The 19392-nt window shown below is 52.1% G+C and overlaps 1 protein-coding gene across 5 annotated transcripts in view; it reads left to right on the forward strand.

Moving 5' to 3' along the window:
• GRB7 (growth factor receptor bound protein 7) overlaps positions 1 to 16464 on the forward strand; it is a 48933-nt gene extending 32469 nt beyond the window's left edge. For 3 of the 5 annotated variants that reach the window (XM_019550309.1, XM_019550312.1, XM_019550313.1), the window contains 12 exons: positions 2714 to 2870; positions 3326 to 3447; positions 3994 to 4071; positions 4404 to 4541; positions 6184 to 6294; positions 6968 to 7066; positions 7265 to 7345; positions 9397 to 9513; positions 10860 to 10920; positions 12178 to 12265; positions 13346 to 13439; positions 13792 to 16464. In XM_019550309.1, the coding sequence (XP_019405854.1) occupies positions 2714 to 2870; positions 3326 to 3447; positions 3994 to 4071; positions 4404 to 4541; positions 6184 to 6294; positions 6968 to 7066; positions 7265 to 7345; positions 9397 to 9513; positions 10860 to 10920; positions 12178 to 12265; positions 13346 to 13439; positions 13792 to 13938 (1293 nt within the window). In that variant the 3' untranslated portion in view covers positions 13939 to 16464. The remainder of the gene's footprint in view (positions 1 to 2713; positions 2871 to 3325; positions 3448 to 3993; positions 4072 to 4403; positions 4542 to 6183; positions 6295 to 6967; positions 7067 to 7264; positions 7346 to 9396; positions 9514 to 10859; positions 10921 to 12177; positions 12266 to 13345; positions 13440 to 13791) is intronic. The other 2 variants (XM_019550310.1, XM_019550311.1) reach the window with 2 other exon arrangements.
• Positions 16465 to 19392: the final 2928 nt, after the last annotated feature.

Genomic DNA, 19392 nt, shown 5'->3' on the forward strand with positions numbered 1-19392 from the left:
CAACTTCCAAGAGAAGTGGTGCAGGCTCCTACCCTGGGGGTTTTTAAGAGGAGGCTGGATGAACACCTTGCTGGGGTCATTTGACCCCAGTACTCTTTCCTGCCATGGCAGGGGGTCTGACTAGATGATCTGCTCAGGTCCCTTCCGATCCTAGAAACTATGAAACTATGAAACAATGTCAAAAGCACTCTGCCCTGCTATGGACTTGCTGAGTTCTTTACAACAGCCAAATTGCTCTAGTATTTTTCTGTAATAAAAATAAAAACGAGTGAAAACAAAGAGCTGGAATTTTCTGGGAGTGTCTTGAGTCTAGCGTGGGGTATTTAGAGTCTAAAAAGGTTGAGAACCACTGCCCTAGACCATGCTCTGTTGCAGAGCTGGGAGAAGACCCCAGAGGTGTTGATGTATCTTTTAGGTCACTTTAGGTCAGTAGGGGCCAATTTTTTTGGTAGACATGTCACAAATTACCCCTGCACCCTCCCCGAGTGACATCTGATCCACTTCCCCTGCCCAATCTGATGTTCTACTTTCTGCTGCCTGTTCTATGCTCCCTGCCTCATCTGCTGCTCTGCTGCCTTTTTCTTGCCCTATTTGCTACCATGGCTGCCCGTGCCACTTGTGGCACTCATGCCACAGGTTGGCCACCTGCACAATATGCTCCCTTCCAGGGCTGGGAAAGAGCTCAGGACTTCTGCCTCTGTACTAGCTGCTGGAGCACACAGCTCCACAATGTTTGCGCTGTTTATATTCTCCTGGTTCTGTTGCTACTGCGTTCCCTACACAGTGGCTGCTTCCCCGCAGGAGGGGCCCAGCACCCCACCAGAAAGGTCACTCCTATCCCTGGTACAACCACCACACCTCCAGCGACCTTTTTCCTTCCAGCCCAAACACGTGCCCTGCAGGCAATCTCACACCCCTGCTATCCTTGCACCTGGCAGTCCCAGGCTGTTAAACATTAGACCCATGTTAAGAGCAGTGCCCGCTCCCTTAGGAAGGGGGAGGGGACAGCTTATACATGCCCTTGGGATCTTGCTGTAGTGTCCTATCCCCCACCTGCCAGAACATCTCTGTCTGGTTGTCCTCCTCCCCAGTGCCCGTCAGGCCCCCCTGGGGCACATCACTCCAGGAGGATGGTGGGGTAAGACCAGGAGATCCATGCCATGGGGCAGGGGCACTATCTCTACTCCTTACCCCAAGCCTGGACCCCCACAGGCTTTAGACAATGGCTGTGGAGGGGAGGTGACCCACCAGGGACACTGCCCAGGCCAGGATGGGCCTTGCTTTCCTTTCCCTGCCCTGCCTCCCCCTGCTGCTCTGGTTCACCACCAAGGGCCAAGCAGCCCTTGGGCTAGGCTCCTGGAGTGTCTTGGAGTAGTGCTCCCCCCATGCACTGCCCTGAGCAACCTGCACCTAGGCAGCCACACAAAGCAAGGCCAAGGTTACCTGGCAACTGGGTCTCTGGGCAACCAGTGTCCTTGGCACCCCTTCCCCCAGGTGCAGCAGGCAAAGGGCACTTGGAGGCAGGGAGAGCACCCTGCAGCCCTTAGTAATCCAGTGGCAGGCTGAAAACCATGGGGAGTGAAGGGCGAGGGGCATTAAGTAGCTGAGCCCCAGTCAGCCTACAGGATTTGTATCTCCAGGGGCCAAACCACTCCTTGAACCAGAGACAAAGGCCTAAGCACTGCCTGTGAACCAGCTTCAGGGTGGGGGCTGGGGGGAGACTCGCAGAGCCGGTGTCCCATGGGCTCTCCAGGGATAAAAACCAGGCTGTTTAGCTCTAACACAGAACCAGTGTTCAGCACTGGTGTTAAAGCAGCCCCTCTACTAGCTAGCAGCACAAATAGGTTCTTCTCTTCCATGCAGAGTGGATACAGCCAGCTGAAACATTACGCTCCATTCCTCCCTGACACCAATGCTGGGATGCTACATCTGGTGCGTCAGCTATACTCTGACCACAAGGGACCCCAATCCAGAGGTTTCTGGCTAGAGGGTCTTGCCCCTCCACTCTGGGTCAGACCAATCACCATATCTGGGGTCAGGAAGGAATTTTACCCCATAGTCAGATTGGTGTGGATCGTGGAGTGGATGCGGGGGAGGGTTCCTTTCCTCTGTAGTGGGGACGTAGCCTTGTACCAGGGACTTCTTGAGCATATACTTTTAAGATTTCATAGAAGCAGGATGTTGGCTGCTGTGGTTCCCCTAGTTTACCTGTGGCAGATTAAGGTGTTAAGTCTGTGTTGTGTCAGGGTTGACAGTAGTCTGACGCAGAGTTTAAATTATGGATGGCATAGGGCTGATCCTGCCACCAGGGAGAGGGTTGGACTAGATGACCTCTGGAGGTCCCTTCCAGCCCTACTTCTCTATTACTCTATAACCCAGCTGAGAGCTAATGGGGGCACAGAGGAGCCTACACCTGTCTGCTTTTCAGATTCTTACTGGAGCAGCTGGCATGGGAAACTGGATGATTGGAGCTCAGGGGTGATCCAGATGGCCAATGCCTGTATATACCCTGGGGGGGGGGAAGCTAAACCTCTGCAGGTCTTGGGTTTGTTCTTGGGATGGCTGATATAACTCCCATCCCTAGCTCTTGCCTTTGCAGCAGGAAGTATTGGCCCCAGGATCAAATGCTTTCCGATCTGAGGCCAGAGATAGAAGGGAGCTGCAACTGGGGCTGTACTCAACCTGGCATCACACCTCTGCCTTTTCCCCGCAGGTGGTGAAGGTCTTCAGTGAAGATGGCACCTGCCGCTCTGTGGAGGTCACAGCGGGTGCCACAGCACGCCATGTCTGTGAGATGCTGGTGCAGAAGACCCATGCCCTCCATGATGACAGCTGGTCCCTGGTGGAGTTGCACCAGCACCTGGCACTGGGTGAGAAGACAGGCACATCCCAGGGACATCTGGTATAGCCAGCTTGTATGGCCACCACTGTATGACTGGTGTGCAACTTCAGGCTCAAAGGGTGGGGGGACAAGCACAGCCAGCTCTGTGCATATGGAACCAGGAACATGCAAACACATTTATGCAACTGGGTGCTTGGGGCTGGGTGGGACTCACCTGGCCAGCTCTGCATGCACCCACAGGCAAACATCTGCATGCAGCCACAGGCTGGGGACATATCAAATCAGAGACCCTCAGCAACCATAGCTGAAGCTTCTGTTGCTTGTGGTGAGTGACCCACTGGCACAGCTGGGAGTAGGTAGCAAAGCACTGTCTTTGCTGTAGCCACCTCTAGAGGGAGACAGGGAGGCATCAGCTAAGCCAGAATGGTATGGTGCAAAACAGCAGGCAAGGCTGTTCCTAACATGAGATTTTCCCCTTTGCAGAGCGGTGCCTGGAAGACCATGAGTCTGTGGTAGAGGTGCAGTCCACTTGGCCTGTGGGGGGGGACTGCAAGTTTTTTTTCCGGAAGAACTTTGCCAAGTATGAGCTGTTCAAAAGCTCCCCAGTAAGTGCATGCTGGGGACCTGCCTGATACAGACACTGGGATTCAATCAGGTTCCCTTGTTCTAGCTGGTGGGATGAAGTCAGTGTGTCCCACCAAGTCTCAGGGGGCAGGATGCCCAGAGAAGATCCCTGGCACAGAGAATAGCTTAGCCTCAGGGCTCTCAGCCAACCTAGACCATGCATCAACCCTGATCAGAGGGGAGAAAGGTGCTCACTGGAGGGGTCCCGGAGTTGCCATATTCTTGGAGGATCTGTCTGCTTTCCCCTCCCCAGACTTCTCAGGCATTTGAATTTGTTCAGCTAGGGATGTGCACCAAACACTTAATGCTGCTGGGTTTGAGAGTTTCCCTCCTGCTGCCCAGAGATCAGCAGGAGGGGTATGCCAACTTGCCAGCTCCTCAGTGTGTTAAGTCCTGCCTGTTGTAAGTCCAGTGGTCCTGCCTCAAGGGAAGCTGGTCTGACTCCTACCAAAATGTCAGCTGTTGCTGTGATGCCTCATCTCTGCCCCAGAATCTCTGCTAACCATCTTCTCTTTCCCTGCTCTCAGCAGTCCCTGTTCCCTGAGGTGATGGTCTCCAGCTGCCTGGATGCCAACAAAGGCATGTCCCACTCAGAGCTCATCCAGGTGCTCACTCCTCTCTCCCTTCCTTGCAAGCCACCCCTGCTGGTCCCCAGGTCTGATCCTTGGGCATGTGGGAATGGTCCATCAGAAGGGCACCCATGTGGCTGGACCCTGTAAGCAGGCATCATGCCAGCTTGTGGCACCATGGGGCCAGGAGTGGAGGGAGAATGCACCTGGGCTGAATCCAAGGAACTACCAGGCAGAGTGCTGAATGCCACAGTTTGATGCCCTGACAACAGCAGGCATGGGGCCCATGTTAAGTATTACTAATCTACTCCCCCCCGCCGCTGGCATCCTTCTTCCTACCACCCCCACCTTGCTCTCCTCTCCTGCAGAACTTCCTCAACTCTGGCAGCTGCCCAGAGATCCAGGGCTTCCTGCACCTGAAGGAAGCTGGGCGCAAAGTCTGGAAGCGGTTCTATTTCTCCCTGCGGCGCTCAGGACTTTACTACTCCACAAAGGGCACATCCAAGGTGAGGCTGAAGCCCTGGGGTGGGGGTGGGTGCCATTCAATGCTTCCTTACCTCAGCACCACCAGGAGGTGCCCCAAGGGGGTGGGGGCTACAGACTACCTATGACCATAGTTCTCCTATAGATGTCGCTGACCCTAGTTATCAGGGGTCTAGCTCTGAATCACAGGTTCCTTACCACTCCAACTAAGGGAACATCTTCCTTAGCTGGCAGCAGTAATAGGCTCTTATCTCCATGTGACACTGATGCTACACTGATATAATGACCCAGGCCCACAGGGAACGGCACTGTCTCCTTCTAGTGGTGGCCAGACCACATGCAGAGGTTGTGGTGCCTTGCTACCACTGGACCATGGCCAAATAAGTGGGAGGTTGGGGGATTCTGACCAGGCAATTCAATCCAGAAACCCCTGCTGTAACAACCCAGTGAATGTGTCACTAATGAACAGCTGCTGTGGCTCTTAAAGAAGAACTGGGTTTGAACTCATGACTGTTTAAAGCCATATGATTCACTCCTTCATGCTCTGTGGGGCTGCACTTATCCTGGGCCCCGCAGTAGCCCTGGTCAGGATCAGGGGTCTGCTCTGCTGTATAAATTCGCTGAGGGCTCGGATATCCTAGTAACCAACTAGCTTTTCTCTGTTTTCTCATCCCCTACTCTCTACACTGTGACCCTGGGCATTTAAGTCTCCAGTGCTCAGTCAGTGTAGTGTCCTGGTGCTCTGCTGGGAGCTGGACAGGGTTGGCCTGCCCCACCCCTTTGCCCCTGCACCGTGACTGCCCCCTTAGCGCAGCACATGGCTTTCCTCCCTGGGAGTCACTGTGGACAGTCTGCTAAAAACATCAGCTCAGTGCTCAGCAGCCATCAGAAAGACAAACAAATGTTAAGGATTATTAAGAAGAGAATTGCAGACAAAACAGAAAGCATCATTATGCCTCTTTAGAAATGCATGGTGTGTTCACCTCATGAATACTGTGCTCAGCTCTGGTCCTCACACCTCAAAAAGCATAGAGAAGAACTAGAGACGGTCCAGAGAGGAGCAACAAGGATGATTAGTGGTAAGGAGGGGTTTCCATATGAGGAAAGTCTAAAGAGGACAGGCCTATTTGGTTTAGAAAAGGTATGCCTGAGGGGGGACATGAAAGGACTTACAAAATACTAAATGGTGAAGAGAAAGTAAACAGGGATTTATTATTTACTGTCTCTCACAAAACAAGAACTAGGGGGTCACAAAATGAAACTAGTAAGTGGTAAATTTAAATCTAATAAAAGGAAGTTCTTTTTCACACAGCATGTCATCCAAGTGTGAAAGTCACTGCCACGAGGGGTTGTGAAAGCTGACAATTTAGTCAGATTCAAAAAGAGATAAGACAAATTTTTGGATGAAAGGGGCATTGGTAGCCTCTATCCTCAGAAGTTAAAGATGGGATGTTAAGGACACAGCCTCTGAAACAGAACTTCCTAGACCTTAAATGCTGGAGTCTGTAAGTGAGAGGAACAATGAGGAAAAAAACCTGGTCATATCCAGTTCCCTCCCCCCTTTAGCATCTGCTCTCTGCCACTGCATGACACAGGAGACTGGTCAAGATGGACATATGGCCTGATCCAGTATGGCAGTTCTTATATTCTTATGTTCTTCCCCAGGACCCCCGGCACCTACAGTATTTCGCTGACCTCAATGAGTCCAACATCTACTACATTACCCAAGGCAAGAAGTACTATGGCACACCCACCGAGTACAGCTTCTGCATCAAGGTGAGGAGCCCAAAACAACTGCCCCCTGAGGGGCCTCAGCTGGGCATGAGTCAATCCCTGCTTATGCAGGGCTAGATTCATCCTCAGTTTAAACCCAGCAGAAGTCAGTTGGGTTACACCAAAGTGAGATTTAGTCCAGGCTTCTGAGACCTTTAAGACACTTTCAAGGTTCAAGGGACTGGAGAACTGCAGCAATGGCATCTAGTGGTCAGAGCAAAGGAGGGCTGAGAGTCAGGATGTCTGAATCCCAGTGTCAGGGATCAGGTGAGTGTAGCCTAGAGATAAGGCAGATGAGCCTGGGATGTAGGATGGTTGGGAGCCTCTGTCCAGCTTACATCCAGTCCAGGCCTGAACTCTTCTTGATTTAGGAAGCAGGCTGGCTTTCTGGGGTGAGGCCAGGATGCTGGACTCCTGGGTTCTGTTCCTAGTTGTCAGAGGCAGAAGGTCTAGAAATCAGGATTCCTAGGGGAGTAAGTCCTCATGGTTAGATCAAGGAGCTGGGATTCAGGATTCCTGGGTGCTTCTCCCAGCAGTCCCCCTTGGGGCTGCCGACTATAGAATGGGTCTAGGACTATCAGGAGCTCTTGTTAGCGGGCAGAAAGGGCCATGCTGCCCTCTCCTTGCCAGCACTGGGGACGGCACCATGCATTATTGCTGTTGCTTTGCCTTGCAGCCGTACAAGGTGCGCAGTGGCACAAAGGGCCTGAAGCTGTTCTGCAGTGAGGAGGAGCAGAGCCGCACCTGCTGGATGGCTGCCTTCCGTCTCTTCAAGGTATGTGTCCCCCAGCCCTACCCCTTTATCTGCTGAGATGCCAGCACCAACAGTGACACCTGCTGGTGGACCTGGGGCCTGCATGTCTGTGCCACCAAGGGCAACCCAGTGCCACCAGGGCTAATGCTGCTATTGAGCCCTTTGCACCAGTTTTGGTTCTTTCTCTGCTGATGCTGATAAATGCTGTCTCCTTCCCAGTATGGCGTGCAGCTCTACAGGAACTACCAGCAATCCCAGTCTGGGCACAGCCAGCTGGCGTGGATCGGCACCACACCCCTGGTAAGTACCTGGCCCTAACACATCTATGAGGGTGGCTTGGGGTTCCCCTAACAGCATGTCCACAGGACATTATTTTTAATAGCAGCCTTTTGCCCTGTCTCAGCAGGTTAAATGTTGCATTGTTCTAGGTTGACCCCCTTCCACATTCCCCATAGAAAGGGTATAGCCCAGGTTGGAATAGGGTCCGTGTGGACGTATGCAAGCTGCTCACTGCCCCCATCACTCTAGGCTGGGGGTTTCCCTGGGCCAACCCCTCAGCATCTCCCTTTAGCACAGTGTAAAGTGTGCCCCCTCCCACTAGGGGCATAGGGGGAGGACAGATGGTCCAATATTAAAGTTGTAGCCTGGAACTTGAGGGCCTCACATTCAACTCCCTGCCCTGTCCCTTTCATCCTGAGCAAATTACTTATAGCTTCCCTTTGTGGGACCTGTGGAGGAAACATGCATCTGGCAACCCGCACCTGGGTTCCACCAGGTTCCTTGTTCTCTGCAAGTCCTCTAGCACAGTGATTCTCAACCAGGATGCCTTAAGATCCTTTCAAGGGTGCCACAGGGTGTCACGCAATATTACCACTGTTAGGAGTGAAAACATGATGCACCAAATAAACCTAGAGTTATCAAATGGAAATGCATAATTGTGGTCCTTTCGAGTTCTTTGCAATAGAACACCCCCCCGGTCTATGATTTTTCTGTGGTCAAATGAGTGAAAACTAAGAGTTGGCATTTTCCCAGGGTATCAGGAGTCTATCCAGGGATGCCTCAAGTCTAAAAAATTTGAGAACTACTGCTCTAGCTCTATCAACACCAGTGTTAACACTGGGCACAACATGTGAGTGCCTAGAGGCACTATGAAAGCCTCCCAGACAGAGCCAAGCAAAACACAAAAGGTTTTCCTTCTTCCTTCCACATCTGGCCTTGGTGTGCCCTTGGGAGCCCAGTCCCTAGGGAGAATGGACAACTGTACAACAACTCCCACAGGGCAGTATTTCTAAATAGAAATACTTTGCCATGGAGCAGTGAGGTTTTCACAAATTCCCAGGTATAAGGAGACACTTTTCATGAAAAAAAATTCCTTTATTGGAAACACCAGTTTTCCAACCCCACTGTCAATGGAAAGTCTTTGACCAGAACTTCATCCAAGCTAACCCAACACATTTCCAACCAGTGGGAGCCCCTAGTACCCACTCCCCAGCAGGATATCTTCTATGCTTGTACAAGCAGAACCAAAGCCGGGATGGCCACAGACCTCCACCCCTGCCCTTCCATAATTATACAGACCCAGAGCACAGGACAGGAAGCTCTCTGGCTCTGCCCAAGGCAAGTTGCTTCCAGGCCCAGAATACCTCTCAGCCTCTTCAGCACCAGATAGACCCTTAAAGGGGGTACAGAGGAATGCACATCAAGTTCTTTCTGTACGGGCCATCTAATAGCATCACCATGTTGGGGGTGGCCCTTCTGGCCCAGCCTGAGACCAGTGAATCTCAAAGCAGTGAAGGCAGAAGGAGCAGGATAGGCCACATCTCAAGCTGGGCTAAAATGGTGTCAGCTTAAAGGACCCAGTCCATTCCCTGCTTTTAGGAGGGCTGCTCTTCCAGCTGGGGCTCAGGTTAGTGGGTCCTGAGCTCTTTGGAAATCTGTCCCCAGGATTCACTGGACAGCATCAAACCAGGGTAGCATCCGGCTGGGACCAAGAAACAAGAAGGCAGTTTGGTGGAGCAGAAAGAAGTAGCCAACACAGCCAGCTGGTCAGGAGACATGCCCTTTAGCACAGCCAGGGACCTGGGGCTATGGTGGGACTTCCTGAGGGAACTTGAGGCTGCCCTGAACAGATCCAGCTCAACACTGGGTGCCAGCCTGATGCAGCACTTCCCTACGGAGTATGACTCAGTACTGGCTTAAACAGCCACCTCTCTAAGCTGCTTGCAAAACAGTGACCTACAGAGCTTCAGACCCACACCTTTGGCCCTAAGCCCCCTTCCTCCTGCATATTGCTCCCCCTTGGCATCCAATCACCTGGGCTTCTCCATGCAGCTGTTGTTTCTGTCCCATAGAGGAGCGTGTCCGATAACACCCTTGTGGCCATGGATTTCTCAGGGTGTACAGGCCGGGTGATTGAAAACCCCACCGAGGCCCTGACTGCAGCCCTGGAGGAGGCCCAGGCATGGAGGGTGAGTCTGTGCTTCTGTGCAGAGCTGGAAGTCAGGAGCTTGGGGAAGTGAGCTCTGGCTGGAGCTAGACCTGTACGCCCCATCCAACCTCCTGCCACAAGCCTGGTTTGCTTGCTGCTCCCAGCCATGTGATATGCTAGATCACCTAACCCTTTCCAGGCAGCTGCTTAGCCTTGCTGCGTGCCAGATCTTTTTAAACTGCTTGAGTTAAACAGAACCCTGGAGCTGTGAGGCAACCATGGTGAACAGCCACACATTCACGTTCATCCTCAGTCAGGGCTAAACCTGGAGATGGCCTCAACAGCTGCAGATGCACGGTTCTAGGTGGTCATCATTCACCAACATCCAAGCTGGAACTCACTGGCTGGCTGGGTTGGAGAGCAGCCCGGGCTCCCTCCATAGAAAGCACTGGAGGACAAAATGAGGATTTGAAAATGAAATGCCATCATTTTGATTTTCCTGGTATGAAGTGGGGGAAATTTATCACAATCAAGCCTTTCCCCTAGGAAGAACTAGTGAGATTGGGATTCTTTAGCTCCCGTCCTTGTACGTGTATGTAGTCAAGGAGGAAGAGCATCTCACAGGGGCAAATCGAGAAGGAGTGCAGCAGTGGGATCCCTCCCCTGGCTGTTCCATGTGAGCACTCAGTGTGGGGTCTGCTCCCCTGCTTTTGTGTGGGGAGCCCAGGGGGTGAGCCCTGCCACAGCCACTTGTACCCCTTTGCCCTGCTGCTGAATTCAGCAGTGAGGACGAAAAGAGAAGGACAGACAGCAGCACTGTTCATCCCCTGAGCCCCAGAGCTGTGCCAAAGCAGGGGCTCCCACTAGCCCCTGCTCTGTTCAGTTGGTGAGTTCAGAGCTCGTTCATGCTGAGCCAGAGCCCACGTTGATGGGGCAGTGAGCTCAGAACTCACTGTGCATCCATGGCACACCTGAAGCAGCAGGGGAAGGCTGCAATCCCCTTGCCCAGTTCCTGGGTCTGCTACAACCAGCTCAGAGTGGCTGCTGGGCCTATGAGCTATTCTGAGCTCCAGACAGTGCCTTCAGATGTGGCTTCCTTGGTGCAGCTCCATCTGCATCCAGATGAACCCTCAAGGAGCTTAAAGGCAGGGAAACCTTGCCAGCATGGTAGGGCTGCAGTAGAGGTGAGTGCAGCTGCTCTGTGAACCTCCCACTCCTGTAGGCCTTGCTCCAGTTGTCTCCAGCTTTGCTCTGTCTTCACCACCAGGTCTGACTATCACTATCAGTCTTATTTCTTGTTTTACTTGCCATTAAAAGAGCACAGAGATAAGACCTAATAATAATGAAACCCCAGTAATACCCAATCCTTCCTTTTGCATGCCACAGAAGAAGACAAGTCACCGCTACAGCCTCCCAACACCCTGCCAGAGCTCCCCTCTCAGCACAGGTGAGTTGAGACTCCCACACCCCTTTTGACTGCTTGAGGGATGTGCAGGATTCTGGGCCTGGACAAAGGTGAATGAGCCAGCATGAGCCCAGTGTCCTTGTACTTTGTGCCCAGTGCCAGCTGGGAGTGAAATACTTGCACGTGAGAATGGACATGTGTTGCCCATACGCCGCACTGGGGCAAACCAAGTGGAGGCAGCCTGAATCAAGGCCCTTCCTGCCTTCAGGTCTGATGAGCTTCAAGAGTCACACCACCAAGTGTGCCCCAAGGGATATTTCCACACCTTGGGTTATCAGGGAATTACAGAGCTGGATCAAAGCTATCCCTGCTCCTGGCTCTTCCATTGCTGCCAGCTAGAGAATGCACTACTGAAAGTGTGTCAGATTCACCACCTGAATTCACTGCAAGGCTCCTTGTGGACCAGATCTGGCCTAGGGCATGTGGTGGCTCCAGCTCTAGCTCCAGCTTAGGGCATGTGGCAGCAGCAGGGCTGGTGCCAGAAGAAGTAGAGCAAACATGGTAGTGGCAACAGGCCAAGTGGCTGCAGGACAACTGGGGGCTGTATCAACCCTTGCTGCCCTCCTGCCACTGATTGCTGTGTCCACCAGTGCCCAAAGGCCTCAGATTCTAGGGCAGACCATGCCCCCCCTGGCCATGCCCCACAACTCCATGACCCATCAGTAGCCTGGCAGGTCAAATAGAGCAGCTCCATGGGCCACATCTAGTCCACAGAGTCTGTTTGACACCCCTGCCCTAGTGGCTGAGGCCCTGGCTTGGGACTCAGGAGAGCTAAATTCCCTTCCTGTCTATGCCACAAATTCCCTGCATGACCTTGGACAAGTCTGTTCATCTGTCTGTGCCTGGATTTTCCCTCTTACCATTTGTTTTGCTTACTGAGACTCTGCTCTCTGAGGCAAGCACTTTCTTTTCCTGTGTGGTCTGTGGAGCCCTGAGCACAGCTGGGGCTCTGATCTCAGTGCCTGCAGCTAGACCAGGTTCTCATTTACTTATTGTACTGCAAGGATTTTGAGGGGCCACAAACATGAGCCAGAACCCACTGCAGCAGGCAGTGTACAAACACAAAACCAAAGGACAGTTCCTGCCCCACAGAGCTTACTTATCATCTCAGTAAAAAGCCACAGACACATGACACTTTTAAGTCTGCCACCCTGCAGTGAGAAATTTTTCTGAGGGGAAGGATTTATGAGAGAGACAAATAAAACCATTTCCCCCCACTAACACTTCCTTTGTTCCCAGCCATCCATCGAACCCAGCCATGGTTTCACGGGCGGATTTCAAGAGAGGACTCACAGCGATTGATCATCCAGCAGGGACTAGTAGATGGGTACGGGAACTCCAACTGCTCTCTGTTAACCCAGAGTGGGAGTTAACTCAAAGGACTTGCTGCTACAGGATGTTAGTGAACACAAGGGCTTAACAAGAACCCCAAAGAAACTAGCTCAGTTGTGCCAACATCTACAGTTTTAGCCTCTATCTATTTGGTATGAAAGCCCCAGTTCTGAGATTCAAGTGATGATGTGAAGCAGTGATTCTCACTCAGGGTGCTGGGGCACCCTGGGGTGCCACCAAATCCTTTGAAAGATGCTGGGAGATGTGAGGAGGTAAGTAAGGAGGAAACAAGCAGATAAAACCCAGGCTTAAGCCAGTCCCTGCCTGGCCAGTCCTCCACCCCTATTGCCCTTTGCAAAGAGGTAAGCACTGCACTATACATAAATTCATTTTTTAAATTGGGTGCCACCCAATTCACAAAAGTTATGGAGGGGTGCCCTGAGTCCAAAAAAGGTTGAGAACCACTGATGTAAAGAAATCGGTTACTTTTTAAAAAAAGCGAGATTGTAGCCTTTGTAGTCATTGATAAAAATTGTCACACATGACCCAGAAAGCTTGAAAACCAGAAGGCCAACATCAACCCTCCCCACAAGCAACTTAAGAAATAGTCTTGAGACCTTTAAGCCCATCTCGTAATATTTTTGAGAACATTACTCTTGTTTTTTGAACAGCTGGCACTTGCAGTACTAGATAATATAAGCTCTAGCAGCTGTGTTAGGGAAGATACAATGAGGAGGGCATCCATTCTTTATGCTTCTGGGAACCCACCAGTGTTAGTTGTCATGAGGAAATCCTCACTTCTTGGTGCAGGGTTGTGCTGTTAAGCAGGATTTCATGCCTTCTTGTTTTCCGTCACAGGCCCCTGGCAGAGATGAGACCTCTGGCAGGACTTACTGCACCCTGTAGCCCTGACAGGAGCTTTAGCTGCTTTCAGCAGTGTCCCAGGTGTGGCTGTGCTGTTTTCAGCTGAGCTTACCTGCAAAATTGAATGCTTCTCAGGCCACCCCTGGTGGGCAGCAGATGGTGGGTGGGCAGGGGCAGCATGTGGGTCACATCCCTTCCATGTGTCTTCCAGGGTGTTCTTGGTTCGAGACAGCCAGCGGAACCCCAAGGGGTTCGTCCTGTCCTTGTGTCATCTGCAGAAAGTCAAGCACTATCTCATCCTGCCAGTGAGTACCCCTTCCTCCTCTCCACAGATGCTCTAACCTGCAGGGGCAGGGGAATTAGTTCTGGGGGGACTTCCAGCCAGTCCCAGCAGGGGATGTTGTAGGAAGCAGGGTAGACCACTGACCATGGGAAGTTCACTGCTGCTCCTGTCCCAGCCTGTCTCAGCAGGGGGTGGTGTTGCAAGCAGGGCAGGAGCCCTGGTGGGGGAAGCTCTTGACATCCTGCAGAGCTCCACAAGCCAGAGGTAGCCCCAGGAAAGATCCCAGCCATGTGGGTACCACCTCTGGCCAGCATAGGCAGTGAGCAGAGCCCCATGTAACAAGGGCCTGATACCTGCCCCCTGTTTCTCTGCAGAGCGAGGAAGAAGGGAGACTTTATTTCACCATGGATGACGGGCAGACGCGCTTCACTGACCTCATCCAGCTGGTGGAGTTCCACCAAATCAACCGGGGCATCCTGCCCTGCAAGCTCAGACACTACTGCACCTGCGTAGCCTTGTGACAGGCCCGGTGTGCAGTGGGCCTCCTGGCTGGGCCTCCACGAGCCACAGCCAACAGGCAGTGAGCAGGATCTCTGGACTTGAGCTCCAGGATCAACTCCAATTGTGTGACCATCCCCTGCTCTGCCTGGGCCAAGCCCATGGCACCAGGCAGGGAAAGGACTGGGCTGGGGCCCTGTAATCTACAGGGTGTAGCCAGTACCAGGAGAAAGTCCCAGTAAGGTAAGCGCCAGGATGGCACCTCTGGGAAGGACAACTCTGAGGAGCCTGAACATGAAGCAGGGAATCACAGTTCAGGAAGGGGTGCCTCGTCCGGGGCTTCCAGGAGACTAAGGCCTCAGAGTGGTAGTGGGGGCTTATGCCCCATATCTCTCTGCCCCATATCCTTCTGCTATGGTATCCTTCCATCTGCACCCCACTGTCCCTTTAATTCTGCTCTACCCTGTATGTCTGTACTCTCATATCTCTCTGTCTCTTCAATCCTCCTCCCCAACTTCTGTCACCCTGGTATCCCTGGCCCCTGCATCTTTCTGCACCTGTACTGTTCTACCCTGGCCCACCTCTGCCCCTTGGTTCCTCTACCCTTGTAAGCCTCCCCTACCTTCCACTCTGTATCCCTCCCTCTCCATCACCCTGCACCTCCCCACTCCATATCTTTCCACCTTGTCTTCCTCCCTCCACCACCAAATCCCTCTGGCTAGTATCCTTCCACTCCTGTAACCCTCCTCACCAGTATCTCTCTGTTCCTGTCTTTCCCTTCAATTCTTGGCCTTTTGGCTGAGATGAAGTGACAACTTAATCATACACATGCATGCTACTTATATCATGCATCTTTCTCCTCCTTGTTTCACTCCATATCTCTATCCTACCTTACTTTCCCCTGTATCCTTTCCAGCCTAACCCTCTCCACCTCGTGTTCCTCCCCCCCAAGCCACTGTACAGCTTTGGTTCCTAGAGTTTCCCCTCCCTGCCAGCTTCTCAGTGCTCATCATTGTATTATTTGCTGTTGAGCATGAGCAGGGTGTCTCTCCTTTTCCTGCAGGGCACTGAGGGCTGGTCCTGTTCAGTGTCCCTACTGCCTCCCCTCTGACAAGCCTGTGGCTGAATGCTGGGCTTTGCACCCTTCCTTCTGGGCAGCAGCAGCCCCAGGGATTGGTTCTTTGTAACTGGGAGGTCTCCCCTACTCATGCACTTTCTCTCTGGGGCTGGGTCTCTTCTAGCCAATGCTCCCCAGGGGCCAGGCTCAGGGGCCTTCTGGGTTGGCTCTGCAGGTCTTACTTCCTTTTCTCATAGTGGGGCCAGGGTGACTCAACCTCACCTCAAGACATAAACGAACAGCTTTCATTGGTATCTGAGTCAAGGTCCTTCAATGCACTGAGCTCCCCCTCCATCATTTCTCAACCATGGGGTTGCTGGCGGCTACATGGCTGGTGCAGAGCTCACTCCCATGGTTCTGGGATGGGCCTCTGCCCCAGAGGCAGTATTCAGGGCTGGCTGGGAACAGGGGATAGTAATGCACCAAGCCAGTACTGCACCAGCACCAGAGGTGTCCATGGTGTGCCAGCATTGACGGCAGACAACATTCGGGCTTGTGCTGGCATGTCTGATGTTGCTCACAGGCCTCTGGGAGGAAGGCTTGCAGAGGAGTGAGCTGGAAGCTGTTGCCAGTCAGGTAGCTGGGCCTTGCTTAAAGAGTGGGGAAAGAAGGTCTGGTCTCCCTGACTCGGATGTGGATGTTGGAAGGAACTTGGGACTGAGTGTCATGGACAGCCCCAAAGGAGGTGAGGAGCTTTGATGGGGAAAGCTGGCCTTGCCTTACCCCTCCCATCTACCCTAGGGCTTTCCCTTCTTGGACATCTCTGCAGCATCTCTTCAGGCTGCCACACCTTGGGAATGGGTTTGTGCACAGGCCTGGAAAGTCACTTGTTGCCATCAGCCTGGGACTGGGGTGCCAACTGCCCTGCCGGGGTGCTTGCAATGAGCTGTTTCCTAGCACAAGCATTTAATTCCCCCCAGCAGAGACCCACACCCTTCCAAAGCCAGCCTTATCTGGGGTGTCCCTAGCCTCCAAGGCACTAAAGGACCACGTGGAGCAGAGAGAAGGGAGACAACTGTGACCCATTCTTCCCCTAGAAGTGCTGGCTGGCCACACAGAGAGGCCAATACACCCTACAGCCTCAGCTAAGAGAGCTGAGCTCGTAATTCAAGCAGTAGATTCCTATGTGAGGATCTTGGGTTCAACCTACTCAGGGCTGGTGGTACCAGAACCCCTCAGGGGATGGGTAAGTTGGACCCTGGCTTTGCCAAGAGGGTATTGTACATATAAGAGAGGCCAGTCGAACTGTGATGTGTTTTATACAAGTGAGAATAAATGTTATTTTTTCATATCCTTGCTTTTGTTTTGTACAAAAAAAGAAGGAAAAATAAAACAACCTTCCCCCAGATTAGCACTGATCCTTGTATGCAGACAGAGCTCTCTATTTATATCTGCTCCCAAATCAAGTCACGGCAAATAAAGCTCATGTATTGCACACCTGGCTGCTCTGCTTTTCTTGCTGAGGTGGGGGAGGGAGGGGAGGTGGGCAGCCGTGAGAGGAGGCCAGTTGGGGTTCCAGTCACCATCTAGCACGGAGTGGAAAACCTTCATCTCTGTGTGGTGTATAATACTCATCAGAGCACAGGAGAGGTTCCATGCAGGAGTCAGCTAGCAAAGGGTTAAGGATAAAGGTGGGCTGTTAGGCAAAAGAGGTCTTTTCAGGAGCCAGGACTCATAGGTTTTTCTCGCAGCAGTGCTCTTGGCTCCCTGGCTGACACTTGGCCCCTCACCCTGAATAAAGCTGGATCTCAAGAGACCTGGATTCAATCTCTCCTTCTACGACTCACTTCCTGCATGATCCAAGCAAGTCACTAAACCTTTTTGTGCCTCAGTTTCCCCACATACCCCATGGGGATGGTTCTCCATTGCTCATAGTGGGTGCATCTACACAAGATATTTACTGTGCAGTTGCCTAATTAGCTCCACAGTAAATGTCTCAGCATCTGCATGTGCAGTGCTATTAGGATGAAGTAAATTAATTAACTCCACTGTAGATTAGCACTTGTAAATACAAGCACTATGCTATGGCAGAGTTTTTTGATTGGCAGCAACACAACTGTAAACACTGATGGGACTGACTAGGGCATGAGAGTGTTTCAGTACAGGAGCTGCCTGCTGGCTAGCTTCACACTGAAGCACTCTCATGCCCCGGCCAGCCCCTCTGCAGCTCATTGAGCTAGGTCAGAGCAGCCCCAAGCTGGCACACGGACCCTCAGAGCTCTCTGCCAGCCAGGGCTGCTTTGACCTGGCTCAATGTGCTGCAGTCCAGGGCTCATTTTCAAATATGGTGAATGGGAGCAATAAACTTCAGCATGATATGTGTCAGAGTTTATTGTTGCGTATTAATTGACTATGTAGATACATTCAGTGCGTGGCTGTAAAGGAAAACCTGCTGATGTCCAAGAAGAGCTTTAGGTATTTCAGTGAAGGCCTTTCTTTCCCACACTGCCCCCTCTCAGTTGCTAGTGGGAATCTCTGACTAATCCCACAGAGGCCAGTTCAACCCAAGTCTGCAGCCCAGAGCTCCTAGTCAACCTAGGGACTTTGCTACACACAGCTTCCCAAATTAGAATCCAGCCCCTCTTCATTGCTTCAATCCAAAGACTCTCAAAACAGGCTGTAAAAAGGCCCTTGGCACCTACCTCTCTGTGTGGCTTAAACAACTTCCTTCTGCTGCCCACAGTGCCACCATCACCCAGCACCCTTATCCCTGGCCAGCACTTCCTCAGCTGGGTGCCCCAGAGCATGGTGTGCTGGGAAGGCTGCCACCTACTCCTAGGCCTCTCTCTGAGCATCGCATGGGCGTTGGGCCAAATGAGATTAGCCAGCAATCCTCATGGGTTTCCTTATGGAGTCTAGCACAGAGCAGAAAATTAAAGTCTTGGGCTCCAGCCCACAAAGAGCCAGAACCTCCTTAAGTATACAGGAGGATGTTTAGGGTGAGGTGTGGGGACAGAGGCCACCAGACTTGCCCACACCCTTTGGGCCATTCAAGCCCAAAGCCATGCTCCACATTTTTCCTGCAGGGAGGCCAGCTGGGTCCACCTCACCTATCCAAAATTCACAGATTGTAAGGGCTGGAAGGGACCTCACAAGATCATCGGGTCCAGCCCCCCTGCACTAGGCAGGAAAGACAACTGGGGGTCAGGTAACCCCAGCAATGTGACTGTCCAAGTCTCCTCTTGAAGATTTCCAGGGTAGGTGATTGCACCACCTCTGGAGCATGGACATCCTAACTATTCAGTCTGGACACACTAACTGTGAAGAAGTTTTTACTATCGTTAAGCCTGAAACAATCTTCCAGGAGTTTGTGGCCATTACTCCTGGTTTTCCCCAACGGTGCCTTGGTGACCAGTTGTCCGCCAAGCCTCTGATGTATTCCCCTGATGTAGCAGTAAGTTGCTACTAAGCCCCCTCTCAGCCTTCTCTTTTTTAGGCTGAAGAGTCCCAGGTCCCTCAGCCTTTCCTCATAGGGCTTTCTGTGCAAGTCTCTGATCATACGGGTGGCCCTTCTTTGGACTCTCTCAAGCTTTACCATGTCCTCATTGAAGTGCAGTGCCCAGAACTGGACACAGTACTCCAGCTGCGGTCGCACCAATGCTGAATAAAGTGGAAGAATCACTCCCTTGGTTTTGCTTGAGATGCATTGATTGATGTATGCCAGAGTATTATTTGCCCTGCTGACTACAGAGTCGCACTGACGGCTCATGTTCATGCTGTGGTCTATTATTACTCCCAGGTCCCTTGCAGTTGTGGTGCTGGTCAGGTTTGGTGCCACTGAGCCTGTAAGTATGTTCATAGATTCATAGATGTTAGGGTTGGAAGAGACCACAATAGGTCATCGAGTCTGACCCCCTGCCCTGGGCAGGAAAGAGGGCTGAGGTCAGACGACCCCAGCTAAGTGCTTCTCCAGTCTCCTCTTGAAGACCCCCAAAGTAGAGGAAAGCACCACCCGCTTTGGAAGCCCATTCCAGATTCTAGCAACCCTTACTGTGAAGAAGTTCTTTCTAATGTCTAACCTAAATCTGTTCTCTGTCAATTTGTGGCCATTGTTCCTAGTTATTACAGGGGGTGCCCTAGTAAATTGAGCATCTCCTATTCCCTGCTGCCCTCCCCCGATGGGTTTATAGGCATCCACAAAATCACCTCTCATCCTTCTTTCACAAAAGCTGAAGAGATCTAGGTCCCTTAGTCTCTCCTCGTAGGGCCTTGCCTACAGGCCTCTGACCATACGAGTGGCCTCCTCTGAACCCTCTCAAGATTCTCCACATCCCTCTTGAAGTGTGACACCTAAAACTGGATGCAGTACTCCAACTGTGGCCTGACAAGTGCTGCATAGAGGGGAAGCATCACCTCCCTG

Source organism: Crocodylus porosus, unplaced genomic scaffold (assembly GCF_001723895.1).
Source record: "Crocodylus porosus isolate Cpor-Errol unplaced genomic scaffold, CroPor_comp1, whole genome shotgun sequence".
In the NCBI taxonomy this organism is placed as follows: domain Eukaryota; kingdom Metazoa; phylum Chordata; order Crocodylia; family Crocodylidae; genus Crocodylus; species Crocodylus porosus.